Source organism: Dendrobium catenatum, unplaced genomic scaffold (genome assembly GCF_001605985.2).
Source record: "Dendrobium catenatum unplaced genomic scaffold, ASM160598v2 original_scaffold_234600, whole genome shotgun sequence".
In the NCBI taxonomy this organism is placed as follows: domain Eukaryota; kingdom Viridiplantae; phylum Streptophyta; class Magnoliopsida; order Asparagales; family Orchidaceae; genus Dendrobium; species Dendrobium catenatum.
In genome coordinates this window covers 260,667-286,846 of record NW_021553008.1, presented here as the reverse complement: position 1 = coordinate 286,846, position 26,180 = coordinate 260,667, and the positions used below count along the sequence as shown (strand labels likewise).

Sequence of the window (26,180 nt, the reverse complement as noted above, 5' to 3'; positions counted from 1 at the left end):
TCCAACTCCCATCGCTAGTAGTGGTTCCTCCGAGCATTGACGCCTACCTATCGTGGTCCCTCCGGCCACTATCAACCGTCGATAATGTTCCCTTCAACCATTGTTGCCCATCGAACACAGTCCATATGACGTCTGTAGCTTGCAAACGACGGTCCCTTCAACCATTTTCGTATGTCGACTATAGTACCTCCAACCTTCGCTATCTGTCGCCAACGGTTCCTCCAAATTTTGTCACCCGTTGCAATGACGGTCTCTCTGAACACCATTTGACCACCGACGACAGTCCCTTCGACCACCGTCGCGTGCTAAATATGATCCCAACGACTGTAGTCCATCCTACCTATATAAGAATGCAAATAATAATGAGAATAGGAGATTATTAGTATCACTTAAATCAAATTATTTACATTTAAATATTAAACTACAAAAACTTAGAAAATGCATATAAAGATTCCGCTTGGTTAGATTGTTCGCACGGGATGAAGATGGAGGAGGGCGACACTCTCTTCCAAACGTGAAAGGCAAACACTCAAGCGAAAAAGAAGATAGGGGTTTCATGCGTGAAAGGCATGGTCGGGTAGACACTCTAGGGGAGAAGAAAGTAAGGAATTTCGTGCGTGAAAGACCGCAAATTATTGGGTCAGGTGACCCAACGCAGAGATAGGTCCGGATATTAATAAAATATTATTTTAAAATTAGCACAAGTAAAGCGCAAATAAAGCGCAGGTAAAGCGCAACTAAAGCGCAACAAAAGCGCAAGTCAAAAAGCGCAACTAAAGCGCAACTAAAGCGCAAGTCAAAAAGCGCAACTAAAGCGCAAGGCCTAAAGCGAAAAAGAAGATAGGGGTTTCATGCGTGAAAGGCATGGTCGGGTAGACACTCTAGGGGAGAAGAAAGTAAGGAATTTCGTGCATGAAAGACAGGGTCAGGGTGGGGATATTCATGGAGTTGACGTGGGGATATTCATGGAGTTGACGAAGTGTTATTTTTTATCAAGTGAAAGATATTTGGTTGGTAGATATATAAATAGCCTACTTTGAATGTTAAGTAAACATAATAATTTTAGATGTTATGCATGTAAAAATTCTAATATTTATAATTTAAAGATTTTAAGAATTTAACTATGAATCGGCCACGATTAGGTTCGCCCACTTTCCAAGCTGGATTCAGGAACCGAATCTGCCTATATTTAAAAAGGTTTTCTTTTTATCCTATATCATTCCGTTCGGAGTTTTCGGAGGAAGAAGTCAAGAAGACGACCGCGCCGATTCCTTATAAATCGAGGAAGGAGGTTCACCTTCCGCAAACAAAGACGCAAAGTTTCAAAAGAGCTCGGCGTCTCTCTCTTACCCCTTCCATTGCCGTTCCTCTTCAACACGATGCCTAGTATTCAGTGCGCACCGCCGCTGAGCCGCGAGGAGTACTCTTACATGGCGATGGTTGCCGAGGAGGCGGAGCGATTTGACGAGATGGGACGGATCATAGAGGAGATGGTGAGGAGGACATCTTCATTGGGTGAGTTTGCGGCCGATGAGCGCAACCTCATTGCCATTGCTCACAAGAAAATGGTAGATGCTCGACGCGCCTCATGGCGGAAGGTTGTCTCCGTTGAATCGCAAGAGGGGAAACTCAGCAGCGAGTTTAATCCTAAGATCGTCAAGAGTTTCCGCAAGAGGATTGAGGCTGAGCTCGACGAAATCTGTGGTGCAATCATCTCGCTGCTTGGCTCTCATCTCATCCCCTCCGCCTCAACAAGCGAGGCCAAAGTGTTTTTTCTTAAGATGAAGGGGGATTATCACCGGTATCTTGCGGAATTTAAGGTTGGCGATGGGAGGAAGCATGCTGCGTTGCGCTCGATTGCAGCGTATAAGGAGGCGGAGGTATGGATTGGGGGAAATTGGCTTGTTAGGGTTCTTTTTTTGTTCAGCTGGATTGGTGGAGTATTCTAGTTTTTGTATTGAATAAACACCTCCGTCGCTTTCTAATAAACAAATTGGATGTGAACTTTTAAAGACCTTTCCCACTCTTCAGGCCACAAAATTGTTACTCTCAGTTAACGCTTATAGTTTAAAATTCGATACTATTCTTGTACTGCTTTTAGGGTTTGCATAGTTCTCTCCTAGAAAAAGCTCCTTTTATGCTAATAGTTGTAACTTGCCAGCTTCTCGTTTCACTAGCGTCTCTGAATTTACTTCAACTTGTAATTACTATTTTCAACCGAGAAAAGAACTAAAAAAGCAATTGATTTTATGCTGAAGGAAGCTTTTCCCGCTGCTCCCCCTTTTGCAAGTTAATAAAGCTTGCGTTTTTTATCCACTTTTTTTTGGCTTTTTCAGTTTCCTTGAAAATTAAAGTTCCTTCTGTTAAAATTTGACTGTTGGTCGCAATGGACCTGTTGCTTTCTTTCTCATTAGTTATTTGCAGAAGGCTTTAAATATTATTTAACCTTTTTCAGTTGATAGATTAGTTATTTGTCCATATTTGTGCTTTACAGGATATTGCTCTTGTGCATCTGGCCCCAACAAATCCAGCCAGACTTGGACTTGCCCTCAACTTCTCTGTCTTCTGCTTTGAGATTCTTAATTTATCAGAGAACGCTCGCCAAATAGCTCAGCAGGTTCGCATTATTTTTAATGCAATTGTTGGTGATTTATTTAACTCAATTATTGTCCCTGAAATGTTATACGTTGGTCTGATTTGCGTTCATAATCTTTTATTTACAGTAAAGTTCTCTGTATTATTATTATTTTTTATTTTGACACTTCGGGTCCTTTCGATTGTAGTTGTGGAATTGATGTCTGTTTGTTCTTCATGATTGTTTTGACGGTTTCAGATCAATTAATAAGTTGAATATTCCGACTATTTTTACTTTTTTGCTGTTTTCTCTGATAACAGTATTTTTGTGCTCTGAATCCTATATAGGGCATGTTTCTGTTTACATTTTAGAATGTGATATTTTTTCCATCCTTCACTTTAAAGATTCCGCTCTTTATTGGCTTTGGCTTCTTTTATAACAAATCATCCACTTTCATTTCATGCTGGAAGTTGTATTAGTAGAATGAGAGTGAGGAGGATAGTTTATTGTCTTGAATGATGGTCTACACACAATTAGAAAGTAAAATGAAGTGCATAGTAGAGTTTTACATAGTAGAGTCACACATGATTTTGTTACTTAGAAATCTTGAAAGGAATAAATCATGAGGCATAATCTGGTTAATATAGTTTTGACTAGCTATTGTCCAAGATTATGAGTTGGGGCCAATTCATTATTTGAAGAAGGCATCATTACATTGCCAAAGACTTAAACTTTGGTGGGGATGAAGGAAATACAAGGTTGTTGATGTGAATGACATGTGGATGTTGCGGCAATCCCTCACCTTGAAGAAGGGGGAACTAAACGACCTAGGTTCCATGATCGACTAAGGGAGGATGGGATGATTCCTCTTTTATGAGGGGATTTGAACTAGTCAGAGTCAAGGGCGGAGCCAACCTTTCATTTTTGGGGGGCAAAATTTTCATATAAATTGACTAATATTGATGTGAAACAAACAAGAATTGTAAGGAAATAATAAAATTATCATAAAGCTTGCTACTTAATTAGCACAAAAATTAATTCTATGAATTCTCAATTGACATTTTGCTTTGGCATGCAGTCACAATTTTAGGAGAACAAAATAACTTAAAATAATATAAGAAAAATACAATAAAGCTAAATGTGTCGTAATAAGAATTTACAGGTTAATATTTAGAGCTTTCACCTAGAGTTTCATTTCTCACTCACACTCGATGAACGACTTTAGCGGAGAGAGACTTTCAACAACCCAAATGACGCCACCAAGAGAGTTAGGACGTCGACGGTCTTGATCCACGGGAAGGTAGCTAGAGAAGGAGGCGCAAGTGGACGTCCACCGAGTTGCCACTGTCTGGATGGTCGTTGTTTGTCGATCGTCTCGGCTAGATGAAATAGTATGTGGTCGACGTAGTCTTCTACGGAATCTTAAAATTCCCAATCGGGGTTGAAGAATGACGACTGAAGGATATCAGTTTGTCCTTGAGAATCATACGTGAATCCGTGGTCGACTTCAGGATCAGCCATCCATTATTATGAGAGACTTATTTTATTGGGGATCCTTGGAGGAGCCGATGATTTGTGAAGGGAGAAGGGAGGGGAGGAACCGACGGTGGGAGATCTCGGGTAGAGAGGGAATGGGAGGGGACGACTAGGGTTTAGGGCTAGGGAGGTGGGGTGAAGAACTTAGAAATTATGAGTTTTATTTCAAAATCTTTAAAGAGAGGGAAAGTGAATAATTTAAATTCCAAATTATCCCAAATTGGGCTATAGGGGCCAGCGGCTTAAGAGAGAATTATGGGGGAAGTTTGATTAGGATTAAGGATTAATTGGAGAGAGAAAAGCCAAGGGGAGGGGCCGGTTATATGAGGAGGGGGGGGGAGTGTCTAGATTCAATGTATATGGGCCCTTTAATTTAAAAGATTTAAGTTCAAATTTTGAGGTAATTATGGGCTTTCCTAAATAATTTTATCAATAAGGAAAATACTTTAAATTCAAATATTAATTTGAATTCAAATAGGAAACTTTCCTAATTAATAATAGGTTATTTTAGGAAGGGAATTAAAGGAAAAATTGAAGTGGAAATCAAGCATGTGGGCACTAGGGGCCGGCGGTTTGGAGACATTGGGAGGCCGGCGTTTTTGAGACATTGGGAGGCCGGCGGCTTGGGGGCCTTGGGAGGCCGGCGGCGTGGGGTGGCGGCAAGGGGAGAGATTCTCAGTTAGAGGAGGGAAGAGGGAATGTGGTGGTGCCGTTGGGTGGGGAAGGTTGGAAGGGAAGCCGACAGGTGTAGGGAGGATTTGGGGGGGGGGGGGGGGCCGGGGGGAAGGGGGGGGGAAAAGAAAAAAAAGAAAAGCTGTGAGTCTCGACTCTTCCAAAGACTGACGGGTATTATCACCCTCACCTATGGTTCTCTTTCTTCTTTCAAAGTTCACAACAATGTAGAAACAGAAGATCAAAATTTTCATTATCAAACATCATCCCAATACAATAGAAGGGGCCTTAATAATAGGCCTCAACATGACAAAAAAAAAAAAAGACTAAAATGCCTATAGGGCTACAATAAACAAACTAACTACTCATAGGGTAAAATAAGAAAATTGAAATATAAAAATAAACAATACATAAAATGCATAAAAAATAAAGGCTTCTGATCGTGGCTGTCGATCTCCGATGCCTCCTCTATAAACGCGCCAAAATCTCTTGCTGATGTCCTCATCAAATATTAAAAAATTAAAATAAGGCATAATTCAAAACAAAATCTTGCATTTCATTATGATATATGAATTGAAAAGTATTACAAATTTATTAATATATTTTTCATTTTTTTGATAATGTTGCATTGTAACTTCTTTGAGAATCAAATCGAACACATCTTTTTCAATGTAAGGCACTAGACAATCATTGAGCCAATCATCACCCATCCTACTACGCAACGATGTTTGATAATCTTCATTGCAGAAAATGCTCTCCTCTACTATGGTTATAATAACTAGTAAAGTTAATACTAAAGTAATAAGTATGTAAACTAAATGATACAGACCATCCTTTTTTACCTTCGATTTGCTTTGCAAGATCAGCAATATTGCTGATGAGGACATCGAAGATCAACGGCTACGATCGTGTCTATTTATTTTGATGTATTTTATTTGTTATTTGTACTTTTCCATTTCTACCCTCACTTGAGGCTTTGTTTTATGTTTGCCCAGGGCAATTGTGTCTTTTTATTTTCCTTCATGTATTTGGCTATTTAAGCCCTCCCCTTCCTCTTGGAAAGGGATGATGAATTATTGATAATGAAATTTTAGTTATTGTTGATCTTTAGTGAGTTTATGTTGATCTCTTAGTGAGTTCATGAGAGGAGAAGCCCGAGGAGGGTAACTTGCAATACCCGTCAATCTTTGGAAGAGTCGAGGTTCGCGGTTTTACAATCTCTTTGTGAGTTCGTTAGTTATCTCTATCTTCTCATTATTTCTTGTTCATCTCCTTTCTCCCCTCTTCACCCACCAAATCTTCCCCTAGCTCCACCTCCCCAAGCCGAGACTATCACCCACCCGATCGCCGGCCTAACCCACCCTCTCCACAGTTTTCCCCCCTGCTCCAGCCCGGCACCTCCCTTAGCCTCCCAGCCTCCACGCTGGCCGCCCGCCCAGCTTCACCCGCCGGCCATCCTTAGGCCGACGCCACCACAACCCCACCGCCCCCTCTCTTCCTCCTTGGAATAAAGAAATTTCCTATTAGAGAGGGCTCACAATTAATGATAATTCAAATTCAAAATTTGAATTGAATTAGCATTAATTACTCCGTAAAACGTCCCTCCAATTAAGCCAATAAACATTAATTTAAATCTGAAATTTAATTTCAGATTTAAATCAATTAATCACTTAATGCTCCCAATTAATGACAATTCAAATTCAAAAATTTGAATTTGAATTAGCATTAATTACTCCTTAATTTCCTCTCCCCATTCTTCTCCTTTTTTAATTGCCATCTCTAATGGTAATTAACTCTTCCTCCCTCACTTCCGCATGCTGTCCCTTTCCTTTTCCAGCAACTTATCCTCCTGGGCCCTGTCTTGCCTCCGGAAAGCCGACAGTGTGCCCAAAGTATCAGGAGCACCGACAACGAGCACAAGGCCAAACTCCTTGTGACCCTGATTGTGGGTGCTTTTCCAGGGTCTGTCCAAAGACCAAAGACCACTCTGCTGTCCAGGAATTTGGAAGATAGAAGGAATTTCGCTGTCAGACAAAGTTCGGTTGCTTAAGCTGCGTAATTCTGGGAAATCAAAACTTGACTGTCAAAACCCCTGTAGTGGCTATCCAGTCACCCCTAGTGCTGTTCCAGGCAAGCCCAGCAGTTTCCTGCTGGTGTCTCGACGTCCAGGGAAGACCTCCAATCGCCGACGAAAGTTCCCAAGCCTTGAAAGTTGCTCCCACTCTTCTCAAGCACCTAAACGATCACCTCGGGGCCTCAATCTTACTTCCCTTTTTGGGGTAAACTCTGTCCCTCGGATGTTTTATCTTTCGTAGTGACTCTCATTTCGTCTAGTAAATTCATTGACGATCATGGTTAATATTCTTCGCTTTACAAACCAGTCAATTAGAAGAGTTGTTGAGGGATCCTTTCAGTAGACTAATTCTGTATTGTTAGTATAGGAATTTAACTGTTGGAACATCCATGTTATGCAAAGTAAGAAATTTATTTGACCCTATTGTAATAATCTCAAACCTCTATGCATGTGAGATAACCTTAAGCTAGATACAAACTTTAAATTTATTTTATCGTTCAATTCCGCATAAGATCTTGCTATTATCTGCCTCTAAATCTAAATGGTGCAAACTTTTTAAGGAAATTCATTTTCGCATGGCGATTGTTTCACATCTTCTTGGTATAGACATGGTTAGCATGCTTTACATGTGCTAGATGCATCCTAGGGATCTAATTTGAATTGTCCTTAGTCATTTGCATGGCCATAAAATCATTTAGGTAGTTTTTAATTTCTGTTTCCCTTGTGCTGTCCCGAAAATTCTGCCAGTAATTTCTGTCATGATACATAAGTATATTCATTGTTTAAGTGCTGCCTCATCACCATAAACACCGATAATGTGAGTCTAGGCCACCTTAAGACAAATTGAATTTACTTGCTGTCCACTAAATTCCCTGCCAACTATTTACGTGACATTAGGTGACCATTGAACTTGTCGATAAACTTGCTGCCCACATCCCTAGAGTCCACTAAATTGCTTAGATAACGTCGTCCATCACTTTAGTTTGTTGTCCTCGATTCTACACAATTGTTGTAGTTTGCTGTCCACACAAAATTTCTGCAGTGTTTGGTAAGCATTTCAAGTGAGTCTAACCTTGGATTAGGGGTGCTGGCCCAATCCTTAGCCTCCTCTCTAAGCACCTAGTGACCTAAACCCTTCTTTGAAGCTTGCTGTCCCAGTTATTTTTTCCTGCACCTTATAGCAAGTCGAAATGGTGTTTTCCCTTTGAAGAGAGTGGTACCTTGCACCCAATCGTCATTAGGTTTCACTTGACACTTACCCATGGACCCGATAAGACTCCAAAAGAGTTTAGATGACATCGTTAACCTAGTGGGCAACATGACTAGAATTATGATGGAGAAACCGTTGACTATCCCCACTCTAATTACATGCTCCACTCAGCTTATCACCCGAGACCTGAGCCTAGGCCTTCACGATCTCACTTATAGTCACCTTATCGTCTGTCTACCTTTGATGGTTCTTTGGACGCTTACTATTTTAGAGAATGGGTTAGACAATTAGAGGACTATTTTGAATCATGTCATATCCTTGAGTCCCACCAGGTTAGCATCGTTAAGTCTCACCTAAAAGGTCGGGCTCTTCAATTTTGGATGAAATTGGAAGATCATAAAGGGTCTCGCGGTGAGTACCTTAATTGGAAAGACATGAGACGGAAACTTAATTTGAAATACCGACCCTCTACTAGTGACCGTCATCTAGAGCATCACCCTACCTATTTTATTGGGACAACCCGTGGACCTTACTGTGGTCAAGACCACCCACCCATTAGTAACATCTGGGTTGCTGCCCCACCCTTTAGATCTTCACTTAACCTAAATGGCCGACCCTCTACTGGGTCTTCTGTTGGACAAATCTCCTATGAATCCCCATGTGGACTAACTTCTGGCCAGCTCAGTCAACCTTTAGCTTCCCCAATCTTTGACCCTACAAGTGTTATTTTAATAAAGTATTGCAGTAAAAAGAAGAAATCTACTGAACCTGAATACATCCATTTCATGGATACTATCAATAACGAGGACTTCTTTGAGGGTGAAACTGATGTGATTGAATTAAACCCCCTGACTGACCTGAACCCTGGTTTAGGAGATCTAGGACCTTTAAACCTAGATACCTTAGCCCATCCAGATCCTAGTTTCCTCGAGGACAACTCCTTGGATAAAGTCTGTCTGGACGATATTAATTTGATCCCGAAAGAAATTGATCTGACCTTGAACACAATGCAATTAAAATCGAAAGATTCTAATTTAATTACTGAGATGAATCCGGATAATTTTGATTTAATTTTGGATAATTCTAATGGCGACTTAGCTAATCTCGAGTTGGAAGTAAGTCAATCGAATTTGTCACCTGATTCAAGTGAAACGGAACCTACGGATTTTAGGGTTAAAACCAAATTTGATTCTACTTCGGAAGACAGTACCTTGAGTCTGAAAGTTTTTGAGCCTGATTTATACAATGAGTCTCCTCTTGTTTCATTAGAGTCTAATTCTAGAGCTGCTCATTTAGATTTATATTTGGCCGAGTGTGTCATTCCTGATTCATTCATTTTGCCCGTCTTAGCCTCGTCCTACCATGATAAGGATCATTTCTATCCTAGTTGGATGAATTTGTTCGATTACACTTCTACCACTAGGAGAACACTGTCGACCCTAACTGAAACTACCTACAGAAGTGTCCTGGTAGCTAAGAATGTCTTCATATCTCCCCCTACACCAGTTCCCTTAGACCGAACACTTTAAAACCCCTCTTCTTGTGACTCGTCCACTTTGTCTAGCTATGTGCTCGTGTAAGTTAGTATGTTGTTGCGTGTGTTTGTAGTATGTTGTCTTTCAAAATCTTATTTGTTTAAAATTTATATGTGAATCCATATTTCATTCAACTTGCATATCAAGTCTCTTGCACCACCTCATGTTCATCTTGTTGAGTCTTGAATTTTAAACATATGAATTCGCATAGCACAGGCCGCATTTACATTACATATGCATGACTTTCTTAAGAAAATTGCACGCCTAACTAAATAGAGCAATAATAAGTATAAACTTTATGCTGATTCTAAACGACAATTTAAATTTATTAAGGTTGGTAACTCAGTAATGGTGCGGATTCGTTCGGGAAATTACACGCTAGAAGTGCGAGATCATTTATAATAGTCAACAAAATCAATAACAATGCTTGCGTGGTGGATCTGCTTGCAGAGTTCAACATTCATTCCTTTTCTAACATAAAAGATTTAGTAGACTTTGAAGGTCCGGAGTTAAACCCCCAAATCCAATTCAAATTAAGCCTTGTGTGACCCCACCTTGTGAGAACCCCAAAGCCTACCTCTACTCCCAAAATTATTCCCAAAATTCCTATAGCGGAGAAGGTTGACATGATTCGTAGTGATGATATTATTTTCACAAAAGAGGGTGGACGAAGAAGATACTTGACTAGGTGAAGAGGTGAACCAAAGTCAGAGGATGCGTGGTCAGAGTGCGAGGAGCTACAACAGATAAACTCAGATGCACGATGAGTTTTCGAGACACCAACTCGACGGAGTCGAGTTTTTCTCCCACCTGGGGAGAATGATAAGGACATCGAAGATCAACGGCTACGATCGTGTCTATTTATTTTGATGTATTTTATTTGTTATTTGTACTTTTCCATTTCTACCCTCACTTGAGGGCTTTGTTTTATGTTTTTTCCCTAGGGGCAATTGTGTCTTTTTATTTTCCTTTATGTATTTGGCTATTTAAGCCCTCCCCTTCCTCTTGGAAAGGGATGATAAATTATTGATAATGAAATTTTACACGAGCAAGCCAAATCCTTGCTGACCCTGATTGGGTGCTGTCCAGGGTCTGTCCAAGACCAAAAACTGCTGCTGTTCAGGAATTTGAAGATAGGAATTTGCTGTTCAGACAATTCCGGTTGCTGTCCAGAATTCTGGGAAGTCAAAACTGATGTCAAATCCCTCATAGTGGCTATCCAGTCACCCCTAGTGCTGTCCAGCAAGCCCAGCAGTTTCCTGCTGTTGTCTCGACGTCCAGAAGACCTCCAATCGCCGACCAGAAGGTTCCCAAGCCTTGAAAGTTGCTGCCAACTCTCTCAAGCACCTAAACGATCACCTCGGGGCCTCGAATCTACTTCCCTTGGGTAAACTCTTCCCCCGGATCTTTTATCTTCGTAATGACTCTCAATTGTGGTCTACTAAATTCATGACGATCATGTTAATGCTTCTCCGCTAAAACCTAGTAATTAGATGAGTTGTGTGAGGGATCTTTCATAGACTAATCTTATTGTTAATATTGGAATTTACTGTTGGAACAATCCATGTATGCAAAGTAATATTTATTTGACTATTTAATGATCTCAACCTCTATGCATGTGAGATAACCTAAGCTAGGTACCACTTTAATATTTATTTTATCGTTCAATTCCACATAAGATCTTGCTTATTATTGCTTCTAAATCTAAACGTGCAAACTTCGTTAAGAAAATCATTTTCGCATGGGATTGTTTCACATCAATTGCTTAGAAAGGAAAACTCATCACTAGTACACATATCAATAATATAAGTTGATAATTGACTTATAAGAGTCACAAGCTCAATTGTAGAAAAAACCACTTGGATTTAACTCTGCTAGATGTATCAATTTTCTCTCTTCATAAGTAAGAAATGAATCACTTGGGTTTAAGCATGTCACATAAATAAGCAACTCTGTACTAGATTTAAAAAGCGATTATTTAGCTCTTGAAATTACATGTCGACTACAATATAAAATAGCTCAATACAATAATGATATAGGTTCATTATCTCTTCACCTCTTTGCACTGATCGACGACGAGTTTTGTATCTATTTATATTTGGAACATTAACTTGAAAAACACTACAAAAATGTGATACTTCATCTAGTAAAGCACTCCATCCATTCTCCCTCAATATTTGTAGTTGTTGTTTAGATATTTGTATCAATTTCATCGCATTTTCAATGTTTAAATTTTTTATTTGTAATGATTGTGATAACTTATTTGTAATATCCAAGATTTTATTCATCAAATGCATTGTAAAAATAAAATAAAAAGATTTCATTATATCAATCAGACACTTGCTTCAGCCGATTGTTGATCATGTACTCATTATTCTTTAACAATTTCAAGCACTTCAATTATAGAAGCATGCATTCTCATGATACTAATTAAATTATGAAAATGTGAACTCCATTCAGTATAACTAGATTTTTGTAAATTAGTCTATTGATTTAAACCTTGATCACTTATTAGGTTGCCAGCTTTAAGATGTGATAGTATTTTTTCATTTGATCTCTTAAAGAAAGCCCCAATAGTATTTATAATTCTAGAAGTAAACTCAAACATATATTTCACTTGCCAATAATTCTTCGTTACACTTATCAAGCATAGTTGGAGTTGATGGACGAAACAATGAACATAAAATACTTGAGGATTATAATTAAGAATAAGTACTTTTAAGCCATTAAATTACCCTCGTATATTGGATGAACATAAAATACTTGAGGATTATCATTAAGAATAAGTACTTTCAAGCCATTAAATTCCCCTCGTATATTGAATGCTCCTTCATAACCTTGACCATGTATCCTATGTAAGCTCAAAGAATGTTTGACAAATATAGATTTAACTGCTGCTTTAAGTGTAACTGCATTAGCTGAAAAAAGTATGTTTGATATTAGTAAATATTTCAATAATTTGTCCTTTCTTATTCACGTATCTCACATCAACTGTAAACTGTTCCTTTGTTGATACATCATGGCTCTCATCTATGATAATGGCGAAGTAAGAATTGCCAATGTCATTCATGATTAAAACCGATGTCTCAGCAGTCACTGTATGACAAATTTCTTCCTGAACTTTTGGTGAAATCAACTTCAATTTTGCACTAGCATTTTCAAAGTAACCTTCTTGATTTCTTCATTGTGATCAGTAAGAAAATAAAATAACTTTAAATAATTGCCTTTGTTATTTGAATTAGACGCCTCATTGTGACCACGAAATGACAAGTCCTGTCTTAGAAGAAGTCTAATACAATCAATAGCTGCACGCAATAGGATCCAATATTCTTTCTTATTCATGACTTCTTGTCATCCTTACTGATCCATAAAGGAGGAACACTTTGTAATTTAATATTTATCATATCTTCATATTTCTGTCGTGCTTTGTTGTGAGCACTATTATGTTCTCCAATATGAGCTAATGATTTTTCTTTTTTCTTCCAATTTTTGAATCCTTTACCATCGAATGAATCACCACCACCTTGACTTTTATTTGTTTGCTCTTATTGTTTGAATAAATAATAATATAAATAACGCAACATCTTTGTGTACACTATACTCGAACCAATTCGAATATTCTTCAAATAATTTAGAATTAGACATCTGAGCAACATTTCCTATTATTGTTTGGTGAAAACTTTTTGGTTGATAAAATCCCTCCACCAAATATGCTTGTCGAACTCTATCCCTATCATTCACATCATAACTCCATATTAATGGTCGAAGCCTAAGGTCGATACGCAGATTATCAAAATCAATCTCAACATGTTCTTTCCTTTTCAAATATCAATCCATCTACTGTTAGCTAGACATACAACAACAACAACAAGCCTTTATCCCACTACGTGGGGTCGGCTACATGAATCATTTTTCTCCATTGTGTCATATTAAAAGTCAAATTCTCGTTTAAATCTAATAAAGAAAGGTCATTCCTAATATTTTCTAACTAAGTCTTTTTAGGTCTACCCCTACCTTTCTTAACACAAGTCAAATCTAATACCTCTACTCTCCTAATCGGGTCATCGGAAGGTCGCCTTTTTATGTGACCAAACCATCTATGGCGACTCTCTCTAATCTTATCTTCTACTGGAGCTACTTCAACCTTTTCACGTATATGCTCATTTCGAATCCTATCTCTAGGGGTAAAGCCACTCATCCACCTGAGCATCCTCATCTCTGCCACACTTAACTTAGTATTATGCTTCTCTTTAATGGCCAACATTCGGCACCATAAAGCATTGCAGGCCTCACTACCATTTTATAGAATTTTCTCTTAAGTTTGAGGGGTACATTTCTATCACATAACAAACCCGATGCATTCCTCCACTTCAACCATCCAACTTGAATTATGTTGATAATATCCGCATCTATTTCACCATAACTCTGAACGATAGATCCAAGATATCTAAAACGTGTACTCTTATTAATGACTTGATCGCCAAAAGTCACAATCCCCTCACTAGGTCTATTACTACTAAAATTAAACTTAATATATTCCATTTTAGATCTACTCAAGTGAAAACCTTTAGACTCTAAGGTTGACCTCCATAATTCAAGTTTGCCTTCAACTCCCTCTCTAGTCTTATCAACTATGTTACTTTTTTTTTATTTAACCTATTCGAGACGTCATTTTTAAAATTTGTTAATTGAATTTAACAAAAAACTTAAAAATTAATTAAATTAAAATAAAAAATATTTAATTTTAAAATAATTAACTTAAAATTGTTACCGGCAGAAATAAAAAATATTAACTTAATTAATTCAATAATTAACTTAAATTTAAAAATAAAAATTAAAAAATTAAAAAAATTAAAATTAAAAATTCAATAACTTAATTGATACCGGCAGAAATAAAAAAATTAAAAATTAATTAACTTAATTAATTCAATAATTTAAGCTATATTTTAAAATAAAAATAATTAATTTTTATTCCGTCGGAAATCCGCCGGAAATGACTGAAAAAAATCCGTCGGAAAATCAATCAAAAATTATGTCGGAAATTCGGTGAAAAAAATCCGTCGGAATGCCGCCGGAAAATCCGCCGGAATTTGCGACGAATTTATTTCCGCCAGAAAATCTGTCGGAAATGAGCTGTTTTCCTGTAGTGAATTATCAGAATTTTTAAAATTAAATCAATTTTTATAACAAATCTTCTTATTTTTAATCTTTTCTAGCTAGACATAATAAAAAATAAATTAATATGCTGAAAACTAAACACAGTAAACATTAAGGATATGGTACACATGTTTTAAAAAAACATTGTATCAAAAGAAGTCTTATTTTATAGTCATCTTCTCAAAAGGTCTAGATTGTTTCTTCCCATTCCAACACCGAATCTGCATTTCTGCTAAGTTGAATATGTTTCAACTTATTATTTGAGATGGAACTTGTTCAGCCATCTTATAATTATAATTACTTACCTTAAATTTTACTTCTTTCTAAGTGAGCATTCTTTCATGTTACTCAAATAGGGGAATTTTTAAGAAGGCTATCGGTAGATGCACAAATCTTAAGAAAGCTAAGTGCACAAATCTATAAATAATGTATGGTATTTTGGAAAGCTGCAGTTCTATTTCATCAATCAAGGCAAGCGATCTATCAAAACTTGCAATGAATTGGAGACCTGAAGTTTCATAGATAGCTGCTAATATTTCGTCAAAGGTGCACATAATATGTCATAGATGACTACTCATTAATTAAGAACTACCATAGTAATGGTATTTCATAGATAATAACAATATTTCATAGAGATGCAAACATAAAAACAATACTTATCAAAGATGATAAAAATGAAGTTAGGTTTAAAAGGGGAGGGGTAGCGGGATCTTACCGGTCAGAGCGCAACAGCCGTTTTGCGGGATGGCAAACAATACTCTTTCCCCTCGGCCTAAGAAAAGCTTCGAGCGCGATTAAGCATAAAGCCAACGAGCTTCTACTTGTTTACGAAAAGTCTGTCCAAAGAAATAGAGCTGAAACAAAAATGGGGCGGCATGCTGGCGACTGAATGGAGTGAACGATAGCCCAAGCAAGACTACAAGAGGTGAGAGGGAAAGAACCGAATAATGGAGCCTTTGGGCAAGACTCGAGAGTGAAAGCAGTACGGAGCAAAAATGCGAGAGATGCGAGTGAAAGAACTGAATGAGGAAATCAATTGGGCATTTGGGCGGCTCCTGTGCATGAAAAAGGATGGATTATGAAAAATTAATAAATTTAGGAAGGAAAATTACCAAATTTCCCCCAGACAAAGGACAAAACCGTCCCTAATTAGAGTCGATGGACGATTGAAGGTGATTGATGCAATCCCCTTTCTGGAAGAAAGGGCTCCAGAAAGGGGATCAAGTGGCTTGAACATAACATCTTAGGATGACTATGAAACATATGGAATGATGTATTGTGTTGTAACATAATTTATTTATATATTATGAGGGTGAAGTATTTTGCTTCTTTTCATTAATCTTCCATACTCATACTGATAATGGATTGCTTCAATTGTGTCCTAATGGGTGAGATTTTATAAATTATCCCCCATTTAAGTTTTTGTGTTTTTCTTATTATCTATGACAATTTCTAGAAATTCTTTGCATTATTAAAAGTATTTTCTTGTATAGGAATTTTATAAATTTTGATGCAAGGATTTATTGGACTTAATGCATGTGTGGAACAAAAAACCCGGATTGTGTGAGCAACATTTAGAACTATTTTGGAGTAGAATGCAAAATTGGCGCCAAGCACCATGCTTGGCTCCTAGGCGCCACACCCCAAATTTCTTACAAAGGTGGTGTCAATCTTGGCGCCAAGGCAGCAACTCTAGCGCCAAGGCAACAGTTCACATTTCAGCCTATGATTTTTTTTGTCAATCTTCACGTTAGTTTCGGCGTTTAGGCCTAGGCTATGAGTTTTATAAGTTACCCTAATCAACCACATAATAGTGTCGTGACCCTAGACTTGGCGTTGCAATGTTAAAATCCATATTGAGATATTTTGAGTTGGATTTGGAGGTCTTTTGGAGGCATTCTTTTATGAGAGTTCTTAATGAACTTTAAGGTGAATTTGAGGGAATCCCAAGCATCTTTTAGAGGGAGACGACAGTCAAGGCTACAATTCTGGCGAGAGCTCTGCATTCTGAGTTTTTATTTTTTCTTCTCATTTCTTAGTTTAATTCTTACAATGTTCTTACAATGTTTCTTGTGTTTTTTCTTTCTCTAGCATATACTAAATCTCCTTGCCAGGGGTTAGATGTAACTATTTTTTTTGTTTATTGTTAATTTAATCTTTTGGCACATTTGCTTTCAGCTATTGTTATCTATTTTCAATCTATTTTTATTGTTCTTATGATTTTTTGGTCATCAATTGTGAGATTTTGAGACTTGTTTGAAATCGAGAGATGAAAAAAATTGTCGTGGTTGAAATATGTCAACTAATTATAGGATTGAGAAATTTATATTACGGTTATGCAATCATTTAGGTCCTTAAGTTTAACAAAATTATTGACATTAAATTTATCTCAGAGATGAAGATAGATTGTGTTTGATAAATTAGTCTCTCTAGGCTTTGAGAAAATGATAGGGAGTGGCTTTTTATTTGGTACTACAAATTTATTTTTATTGATTAATCAAAATGACATGTTAATTGAAAATATCTTGATGAGACCTAACGCCTAGATTTTCATATATATCACAGTATATATTTGGTTATTTTAGCTTATTAATTAAGAATTTTAATTTTATTACTTTAATTTTCTTTCTCTTTCTTGTTGATAAATCTGTTTTGAGCCTTCAAATAAGCTTTAATTAGTTCAATTATGGGACCTAGTATGCTCAATCACTGCAGGATGCTATTTGATTTTTTTCGCTTTATTACTGGCAAAACCACGTTCTCTTGTAGTAACATTTTCTAACAACAATTTTTTGGCACTGCCTTAGGGGAATATTGGTTAGGCCTATAGCAAGAAAAATAATAATATTACTTTCGTTACGCTTCCATCTGGTACCTATGATTAAGACGAAGTGGAATATTTCATTGTATTTGGGCATTGCGTCACGTAGTTTGAATTTCCATCATCGTCAATGTTGGGCCATCCATAGAATGCATTAATGGTTATCTAGTCAAAAGGGGCATTTACTACAGACGAAGGCGCGCATTACCTCATGCTTACCGTTTGCATGAAGCTCTTGTACAATTAGGATCAGACATGCATCTGGATAATGTGAAGATATTCAGAACCCCATTGCTTTGATTTTAACTTGGATGGCACTATCTGACAATAGAAGTCCTCACTCTACACATCTCATCTTGGTCTGTTGGTTTGGAGCTTAGGCTACCAACTAAGAGGTCCTGGGTTCGAGTCTTGTATATGCGATGTGTGTGTGAGTCTGCCTTAATTGACCTAAATGTCCCAAAAAAAGAAGTCCCCACTATGGGTTGCAGATTTAGTGACTTTCTTTTCCATTATATAGAATATGCTATGGAGTACTCTTACCGGTTCTATTTATTCTTGATCATGTACTCAATTTCATAACATGGTTGCCTTCTTTGAAAGTGACTGAAGTTTGGGATTTATTAGTTTGCTTTTAGTGCTAGGTGATCTTCTTTATTATCATATCCCTTGCCTATTGATGAAGTTTCTTGATCTCGTCAATTCTTTCACTAGCATTGATATTAACTCAATAGCTTGAGAACAATGAGGTCACTTCTAGGGGCATGATGTGATTTTGTTCAGTTGCTGCCAAAGACTTTGACCTGCTATGTAACCAACAATCTTGTTATAGGCAAATTTGGCTTGAGCTAAATCCATATACCACTATTTGACACTCTTCCCCATAAATTATTGATATGGATTTCTCAGTCTGTGATTGATAGTTCTATTTGTTTATTAGTTTGAGGATAACTATAAAATTGAGTTGAAGTTTAGTCCCCATTTTTCACCTTAATTTCCTACAGAAATAAATAAAAAAGTAGACATGCTGATATGATGTAATAGACTATTGAACACTATGTAGACAATCGATCTCACGAAAATATAGATTAGCGATGCGTGAATCATCATATATCTTTCATGAAATAAAATGAGCCCTTTTGGAAAAATGATTGACCACTACCCTGATCGAGTATTCATGTCTCCGGGCATTTTGAAGTTGTATGATACGTCCATGCTAATACTTGTCTAAGGTGATTCAGGTAAATGTGGAGGGGTGTATAACTTGGTCTTTTGACTTTTTTTTAGCTATGTGGTATACTAAACATCTCTAATGAGTTGGTCTACATCCAATCTCATAAAAGTTTTCCTTAATCAAAGCGGTGGTTTTGTCATGCTCAAGATGTCTAGCAAGCTTGCCTTCATGTCAATTACGTAAATAACATCTTGCACTAAGCATCATGGAATACACATTCTATCTTAAAAAATAAACACCCATCTTGAAGTTGGAAACATTGATATGCCCTGTGTTGATATAGTTTCCATTTATTTTTGAAATCATTATTATCAGAATAAAATTCATTTATCATTTCAAACCCAACTAAACTACCTTACATTGAAGAGTGCTAAAAAGAGTATGTTATATGCTAAGGGCATCAACAACCTTGTTTGGAATATTGGATTTTTTGCTTTAAAGTATATTAGAAAGTAATTCTACCTATATGGAACATACATGTCAATGATGTAAAATGACGTACGTCATGATGCATGGAGCAACGCGGCGCACATACGATACTATTTGTTTGGTGCAACTCAAGTGTTTAAAATAGTGTGCCATTTGCGTCATGCATGAGCAATGGGGCATGGCGCAAATAACGCCAACAATTTTATTAATATGTTATAAATTTCATATTATAAATTATATTTTAAAACTTTTAGGGTTTATATATTAACATAACAATCAATTATTAATTAGTTAATGATCAAATTAATAAAATATCAAAAATTTTATTTTATCTTAATAAGATTTAGGTTGTTTCTTTCTCGTCCCCATTTCTTCATTGCTAGTTCATCTTTGCGTGTGTTGTGTGAAGGAGAGTTTTGAAAGAGTTGCTCAAGAAAGCTTCTTTGCCTCCTTTGATGACAACATACCAAGTCACGGGGGGCTCGTAGCAAAGGCAACAATCAATTTTCCCCATTCGTGTGCTTCTCCTGAAGTAAAGTTTTGAAAGCGTTGCTTAAGGAATATTCTTTTCCTCCTTCAACAATGACATTCCTATCAAATCGGAAGTCACAGGGGGCCAGGGGCTCGCAGCGATGATTGCGATCATTCTTCCCTTTCACGTGCTTCTTCGAGTAAATTGCGTTAATGTAAAACGGAGAAGGAATAGGATTTAACTTTATGTAGGATTTAAAGCTGTCTTTTTTGTTGTTGGCAGTATTTATGCTAAATTATGTTTGAATCATGCTCAAATCTTAGGATGTGAGTTTCTCTAGGATTTAACTTGTCATTTTTGCTGTTTGGTAGGATAGTTATATTTAAATCTTGCTCAAATCAACCTATTGTTTGCTATTTAATTCTATTTTATGTTAACACTTTTTTAATTTATTTTATATTATGCGCTATTTTTAAAATTATGCGTGCAGCACCGTGCGTTATGCGCCATGAATTTAAAGAGAACTTTACACTGTGGCGTGCCATTCGTTGTTGAAATATTTCGTAGTAGCCTTATTAGATCGTACATCTCGCTTGGTATATCCAGATAATAGGTAGGAGTATAAACTGAAACATTCTGGCGTTACAGAGATAGTTATTAAATCGTTAGCCCCACATAAAAACATTCCTCCTAGTGTAGCTGTTAATATGAATAACAGAAACTCTATTATAGTCATTTTAGTACATTCAATGTACTCTATGAATAGAGGGCAATTGATATGCCAATTTGTTGGTCTTTTCCCATGATATTTGTTTGGTCCCAAATTTTAATAGGTTGTTTGTCCAGCTACAATTGTTTGTGGACTTACAAAGCTCTTTGCTTGACTAGAAGTGTTTATAGTATTCTTCTATTAGGTTATGCATTGCCAACTCTTGCATCAAATTAAATTTAAATAGGTAAGCCTATCATAAAAACAAAAAAAATTATATAAACCTTTCCTCTCCTCTCCCCTCCCTTCCCTTTTTCCTTTTTAAGCCTATCATAAAAACAAATAAATATATATAAGCCTTCCCTCTCCCCTTCCCTTTTCCCATAATATTTGTTAGGTCCCAAATTTTAATAGGTTATCTGTTCAACTACAATTGTTTGTGGACCTACAAAGCTCTTTGCTTAACTTGAAGTGTTTATAGTCTTCCTCTATTAGGGTATGTTGTTGATCTCTATACATGTTTCACGATCAATTGAGCGCTTCAAGGAAAGTGATTGTCATATGTGTTTCTTATCAGAGCATCATGACACCTTTATCGCCATCAAAATGGCTCAAAATTTTATCTGATCGTGAAATAGATCACACTGATGTGCTCAAGGCACCATATTTGCTAAGGAAGAGGCATTTGTGCATAACTCGATCGAAAATGATGACGAGCATGATTGTTGGCAAACGTGATGCTTGCAAAAATTACCCAAATGACATCTGATTGTTAAACGGATTACGCCGATGCGATCAAAGCATCAAATTTACCTAAGGGGGACCCCTCACAGTTGAATTGGGTGAAGGCGATTGAAATTAATAGACAACGGACGAAACATTGCGCGATATTGCCGAAACAGTGTCAGTTTGCAAAACGGATTTCTCCGTTGTGTCTGGAATGTCGAACTTATATGGAAAAGGCTGTAATATTGCCCATGCCATCGAATGTAATCAAAAGTTCTCTGTTAGCTAAGATGGATTCAAATTTGTCCCCTTGGGCAAATATTCACTCTAGTTCTACATGGTACCCTTGGACAAAGTAACCCATGGCTACCAACAAGGATTCTTTTGTCAGGTTGCATCGACTACATCCTCTAACTAAGTAGACTAGGGACCATGATGACTTGGGACGACAGAACTATGGGATCTTGATCGGGTCTATCATCACTCTCCCCATCATTCACTTTAAGTGCAAGTTTGTAACTTTTCAATTTTAAATATTAAATTATCAAATACCTCAACTCTGCTGCTAGTATACGCCATGTATTATGTATATGTTTGACGACTAGACTTAATCGAAAGTTTTATCTCGTTATCGGTAGGGGTAAATAACTATAGAGGCTCACGCCTCTAGGAAATTTGAACTCAGGTCATAAAGTCCTCGCAAAATGAGGGTGAAATCTCTGGTTAATGTCTTATTCAAAACCCAATTTACCTTTTAAAATTTGGCTTGGATCATACTCATTAAAACTCTTCTCGACTATTTAAAGAAAAAGAAAAGGGTTACAGAGAGGCCAGATATGTACTGTACTATTGCATCAAATTAAATTCAAAGAGATAAGCCTATCATAGAAACATATATATATATATATATATATATATATAAACCTTTGCTCCCCCTCCACGTCATTCCCTTTTCCCTCTCACACATGCATGCTCTCTCTAAATTCTTCTCCCTTCTCTTTTCAAGTGTGCTGTCAACATGGCATGAGGAACATACAGTGTTTACAAGTGCATATTTTTTGACTCGATAAGAAAAATCAGGTTGTCTCATGCCCTCTGATGTGAAACAAAGTAGGAATTGCGTAAGAAATTTATAAAGAAAAACTTGAATTAAGCAAAGTAACAATAAATTAATGTTTCATCAAATGGGATTTAGAGAATTTAATGATATCAATTTTGTTATGGCAATCGGCTACACAATAGAATCACTAGAGCTTAAAATAAAGTCAAACATAAACATATACTTAAATGATGTAAACTTTAAAGAGGATTTCAGCAACCCGAATGATGCCACTAAAAGAGATAGGATGCCAAATGCCTTGATCCACAAAAAGGTCATCGGAGGAGGTGTGAGTGGATGACCGACAATTTGCCACTGTCTGGAGGATAGTTGTTCGTCGATAGTCTCAGCTAAGTGAAATAGGATACGGTCGACGTAATCGTCGGCAGTGTCTTCTATCTCCCAGTCAGGGTCGAAGAACAATGATTGAAGAATATCTATCTGCCCTTGAGAATCGTATGCGAAGCTGTGCTCTACTTCAGGATCAACCATGCACTAGTAGGAAAGTTGGTAGGGATGATGGTCTTCTTCTTCTTCTCTTGGAACATACCTCATGAGAGAAGAAAATCCAAGGGGAGGATGAGTGAGAGAGGGGCGGCCAAGAGAGGGGAGGGGCGGTTTTGCAAGGTTAGGTTTAGGGCTTGGGATGTGGCTAAGCAAATAAATTCTGAAATTAATTTCAAATTTAGTTAAATAGGAAAGAGGGTTTGAATTTTGAAATTTGAATCTCAATTTCAAAGGAGGAATAATGGGAGTAGAATGAGAGGGGGAGAGGTTAAGGGGCCGGCGGCATATATGGGTGAAAGAGGGGGAATTGAGAGGGAATTTAAAGTTTCCTAATTCCTTAATCCACTTTAGGAAAAGGATAAAGAAATCAAATCTAATTTAAAATTAAATTAGACTTCATTTTAGGAACTTTCCTAATTTAGCTTGGTTAATTTAGGAAGGTATTTGGAATTCAAATTTGAATTTCAAATTGAATTAAAACCTTTCACAAATCATTTAGGCTAATTTAGGCAAATACTAATGATGATTGAAATCATCATTAAGAGGGGCAATGAAGTGTGGCCGGCGGCTATGAGTGGGATTGGAAGAGAGGGGCGGGTTGTGGGCTAGGCTTGCGGCTGTGGGTGGGAGAGGAGTGGGGGTTGACGGGTAGGAGGAGGAAGGCTGGGTTGGAGCCTGTGGTTTGATGGGGAAGAAAGGGTGGCCGGGGTTTGAGGTCAGGTTGAGAGATGGTCGGCCGTTGGAAGCAAGGGACGGAGTCGAACCACAAGCCGGGGACACTTCCGATGACTGGTGGGTGTTGCTTTGCCCACACCTTGGGACTTCACCACTCAAGAACTCACATGCTCTCAAGAGAATCATAAATATTTTATTAATCAAGCATTCCCCTAATACAAGACTAAGGACCTCATATATAGGCCTCAAAAGAGAAAAGAAAAGAAAAGACTGAGATGCCCTAAGGGCTACAACTCAAACTAACTACCCACAGGGATAAAATAGGAAAAATTGAAATATAAAATAAATAATACATAAAATACATCAAAAAGTAGAGGCTCCTGATTGTGGCCGTCGATCTCCGGTGTCTCATCTGATAAACACGCTAAAATCTCCCGCTGATGCCCTCATCACCCTTGTCTTGAGGTGTCACTTGCAACAATAATAGAGCACTATGCAATCCTCCTATTATTGAAAAATATTATTCATAAAATCCATCTTTTATCTGCATGATGTTTCCCTTTTCCTCAATTCTGCCTCTCACATGTCTCAACCGCATGACTGTCCCGTTCTCCTTACTAGCCACAACTTTTTGTTCCCTCTTACCATTTCTCTCTCTCCTCTTTTCTTCTCTCTCTCTCATTCCCAATCTCAAATCCCTCCACCTTATGAGCATTTCATTGAAACAGCTCGTGATATTTGGAATGCTCGCATGCTTCTTTGTATGCCCATATATGCATCATTCTTGATGCGTTGGAAAAAATTATATTATGCTATGTTGTCTATTCTTAGTGCATAAAATCTTGCTAGAATCTTCATACGCTTCTTTTTTTGGCATACAATGAGAATTTTGAAATGCATGAAAAAAATAAAAAAGAATCGAGTGACAAATTATTATATGATATGTTTATTGTAGTAGCAAGTAGCAACTAATGAAGACATTATAGTGAAAAATAGATTTGGATAATGTAGGCATATATAAGAAAGGGTAGAAAATGTCCAATAAAAAGAGTAGATAGAATTATTGCTGATGGATTGGATAGGAAAAGAGATAGATACAAAATAACTATAACATAGTTACATAGATAAAAACTCTGAAAAAGATTTTCTAAAAGTTGATTTAATACATCATATAACATTGAAAGAAATGAATTGAGAATGAGGATTAATAAAGCCATACTCAATAATCTGGACTTGGCTAGTGATGGTGTCGTTAGTGTTGTTTATGATATGTTCTTTCTTGATTTGTATATATGGAATGATTTATGTTACTATTTCTATGGTTATTTTTTAATAGATAAAACCTTTCATGGTAAAGAAATGAGTTGACAATGAGGATTAATAAATCCGAATCAAATATATCATTTTTTTGGGAATGGGGGTATCTATCTGCTGCCACTTCAAAGAGAGCGTTTGGCAGTGTAACTAATGCATCTGTGAAACCTAACAAGACCACCCACCGGCATTAGGCTCACAGTTGCTTTGCCCCACTGAAGAGGCAAGGTCGTGGTAGAGTGAAAATCAAAATATAGCATGAATTGGTTACTGATGGTTATTTTTAGGGTTGCTAATAATAATGTGTTCTTAATTTGTACATATGGAGTGAATTATGATACTATTACTGTAGTTAAAAAAATAAAAAATAAATATAACCCTCTCTGATTTAGATTTTTAATGTTTCCTTTCACCTTAATGAAAGTTATTCAGTGCGATTTATTTGATTAATTCACATAAACAAATCTCATTAAGTATTATGTAATTATTTTTTTTTTTATTTTGCTTGAATGGCTACAGGCATTTAAGGAAGCTATTGGAGACTTGGATAAGCTAGCTCAGGATTCTTATAGCCATGCGAGACTCCAATTGCAATCTTTGCAAGACAATCTCACCCTCTGGAATTATGATATTCAGGTACATAATATATAGCTGGAAATTCCTCCATGAAGTTCTTAAAACTTTAAGATTATCCAGTCAATTATTATTATTATTTTCAGGATGAAGCTGTTAAGGGATGCTGACAGAATTAGGAGCTTCACTTAGATGTACTTAGTTGTCTTCTGTATATAATTACACAAGCCAAGTTAGGATTTAGTCACAATGATAGTTTGTTTATTGTTAACGATTTAGATTTCTTTGGGACGACTTTTTTACTGTTTTTTAAAACAGCTTTCTAGTACATTTTTTTTTACTAGAAAGCAGTTTTAAGAAACAATAAAAAAAACTGTCCCAAACGAAGCCTTAATCTAATTTTGGATTTCTAATGATTTCTAATTATTTTCTTTATAGTTTGGTTTATCATTTGATTATTTTTTATACATGGAAAACACTGAAATCCAAGCGTTCTGAACTGATGATACTCTTTTCTCTTTGTTATATTGGATTTACTGCTCCATTTGATACAGATGTGTTAGTGTTGTGTTGGAGATCCATATATGAAATAAAATCATCATACTCTATAGAAATATGAGCTGCTCCATTGCTTAGCATATATGCTCATGCAATCACAGGAATCATCTAAGGGGTTGGTCATTATTGAAAGTTTTGTTGTTAAATTGATATGACATTCTTTGTAAACCTCTAGGTTTCATTTGAGATGATTTTCTTAATGCTTTCTAAAGCAATATTTTTGTATAAAAATATTTAATTTAAGGAATTTTTATACTAAAAAATTGTTTTAAAAAGTAGTAAGAAAGCTGTCCCAAACAAAGCC

The 26,180-nt window shown here is 36.8% G+C and overlaps 1 protein-coding gene across 1 annotated transcript; it reads left to right on the top strand.

The window, feature by feature from the left end:
- The first annotated feature begins 1,218 nt into the window (after window positions 1–1,218).
- On the top strand, window positions 1,219–25,715 carry LOC110106938 (14-3-3-like protein GF14 kappa). The gene is made up of 4 exons (XM_020837040.2): window positions 1,219–1,880; window positions 2,495–2,617; window positions 25,265–25,381; window positions 25,465–25,715. The coding sequence occupies exons 1-4, from the start codon at window positions 1,380–1,382 to the stop codon at window positions 25,486–25,488; spliced, it is 765 nt and encodes a 254-aa protein (XP_020692699.1). The 5' UTR covers window positions 1,219–1,379; the 3' UTR covers window positions 25,489–25,715.
- The last annotated feature ends 465 nt before the right edge of the window (window positions 25,716–26,180 follow it).

Bases quoted from the DNA above. Each gene is read 5' to 3' on its own strand.
- LOC110106938 (XM_020837040.2), top strand. From the start codon at position 1,380: ATGCCTAGTATTCAGTGCGCACCGCCGCTGAGCCGCGAGGAGTACTCT. The intron at 2,618-25,264 runs GTTCGCATTATT...GAATGGCTACAG, and splicing joins CTCGCCAAATAGCTCAGCAG to GCATTTAAGGAAGCTATTGG. The intron at 25,382-25,464 runs GTACATAATATA...TATTATTTTCAG, and splicing joins TCTGGAATTATGATATTCAG to GATGAAGCTGTTAAGGGATG.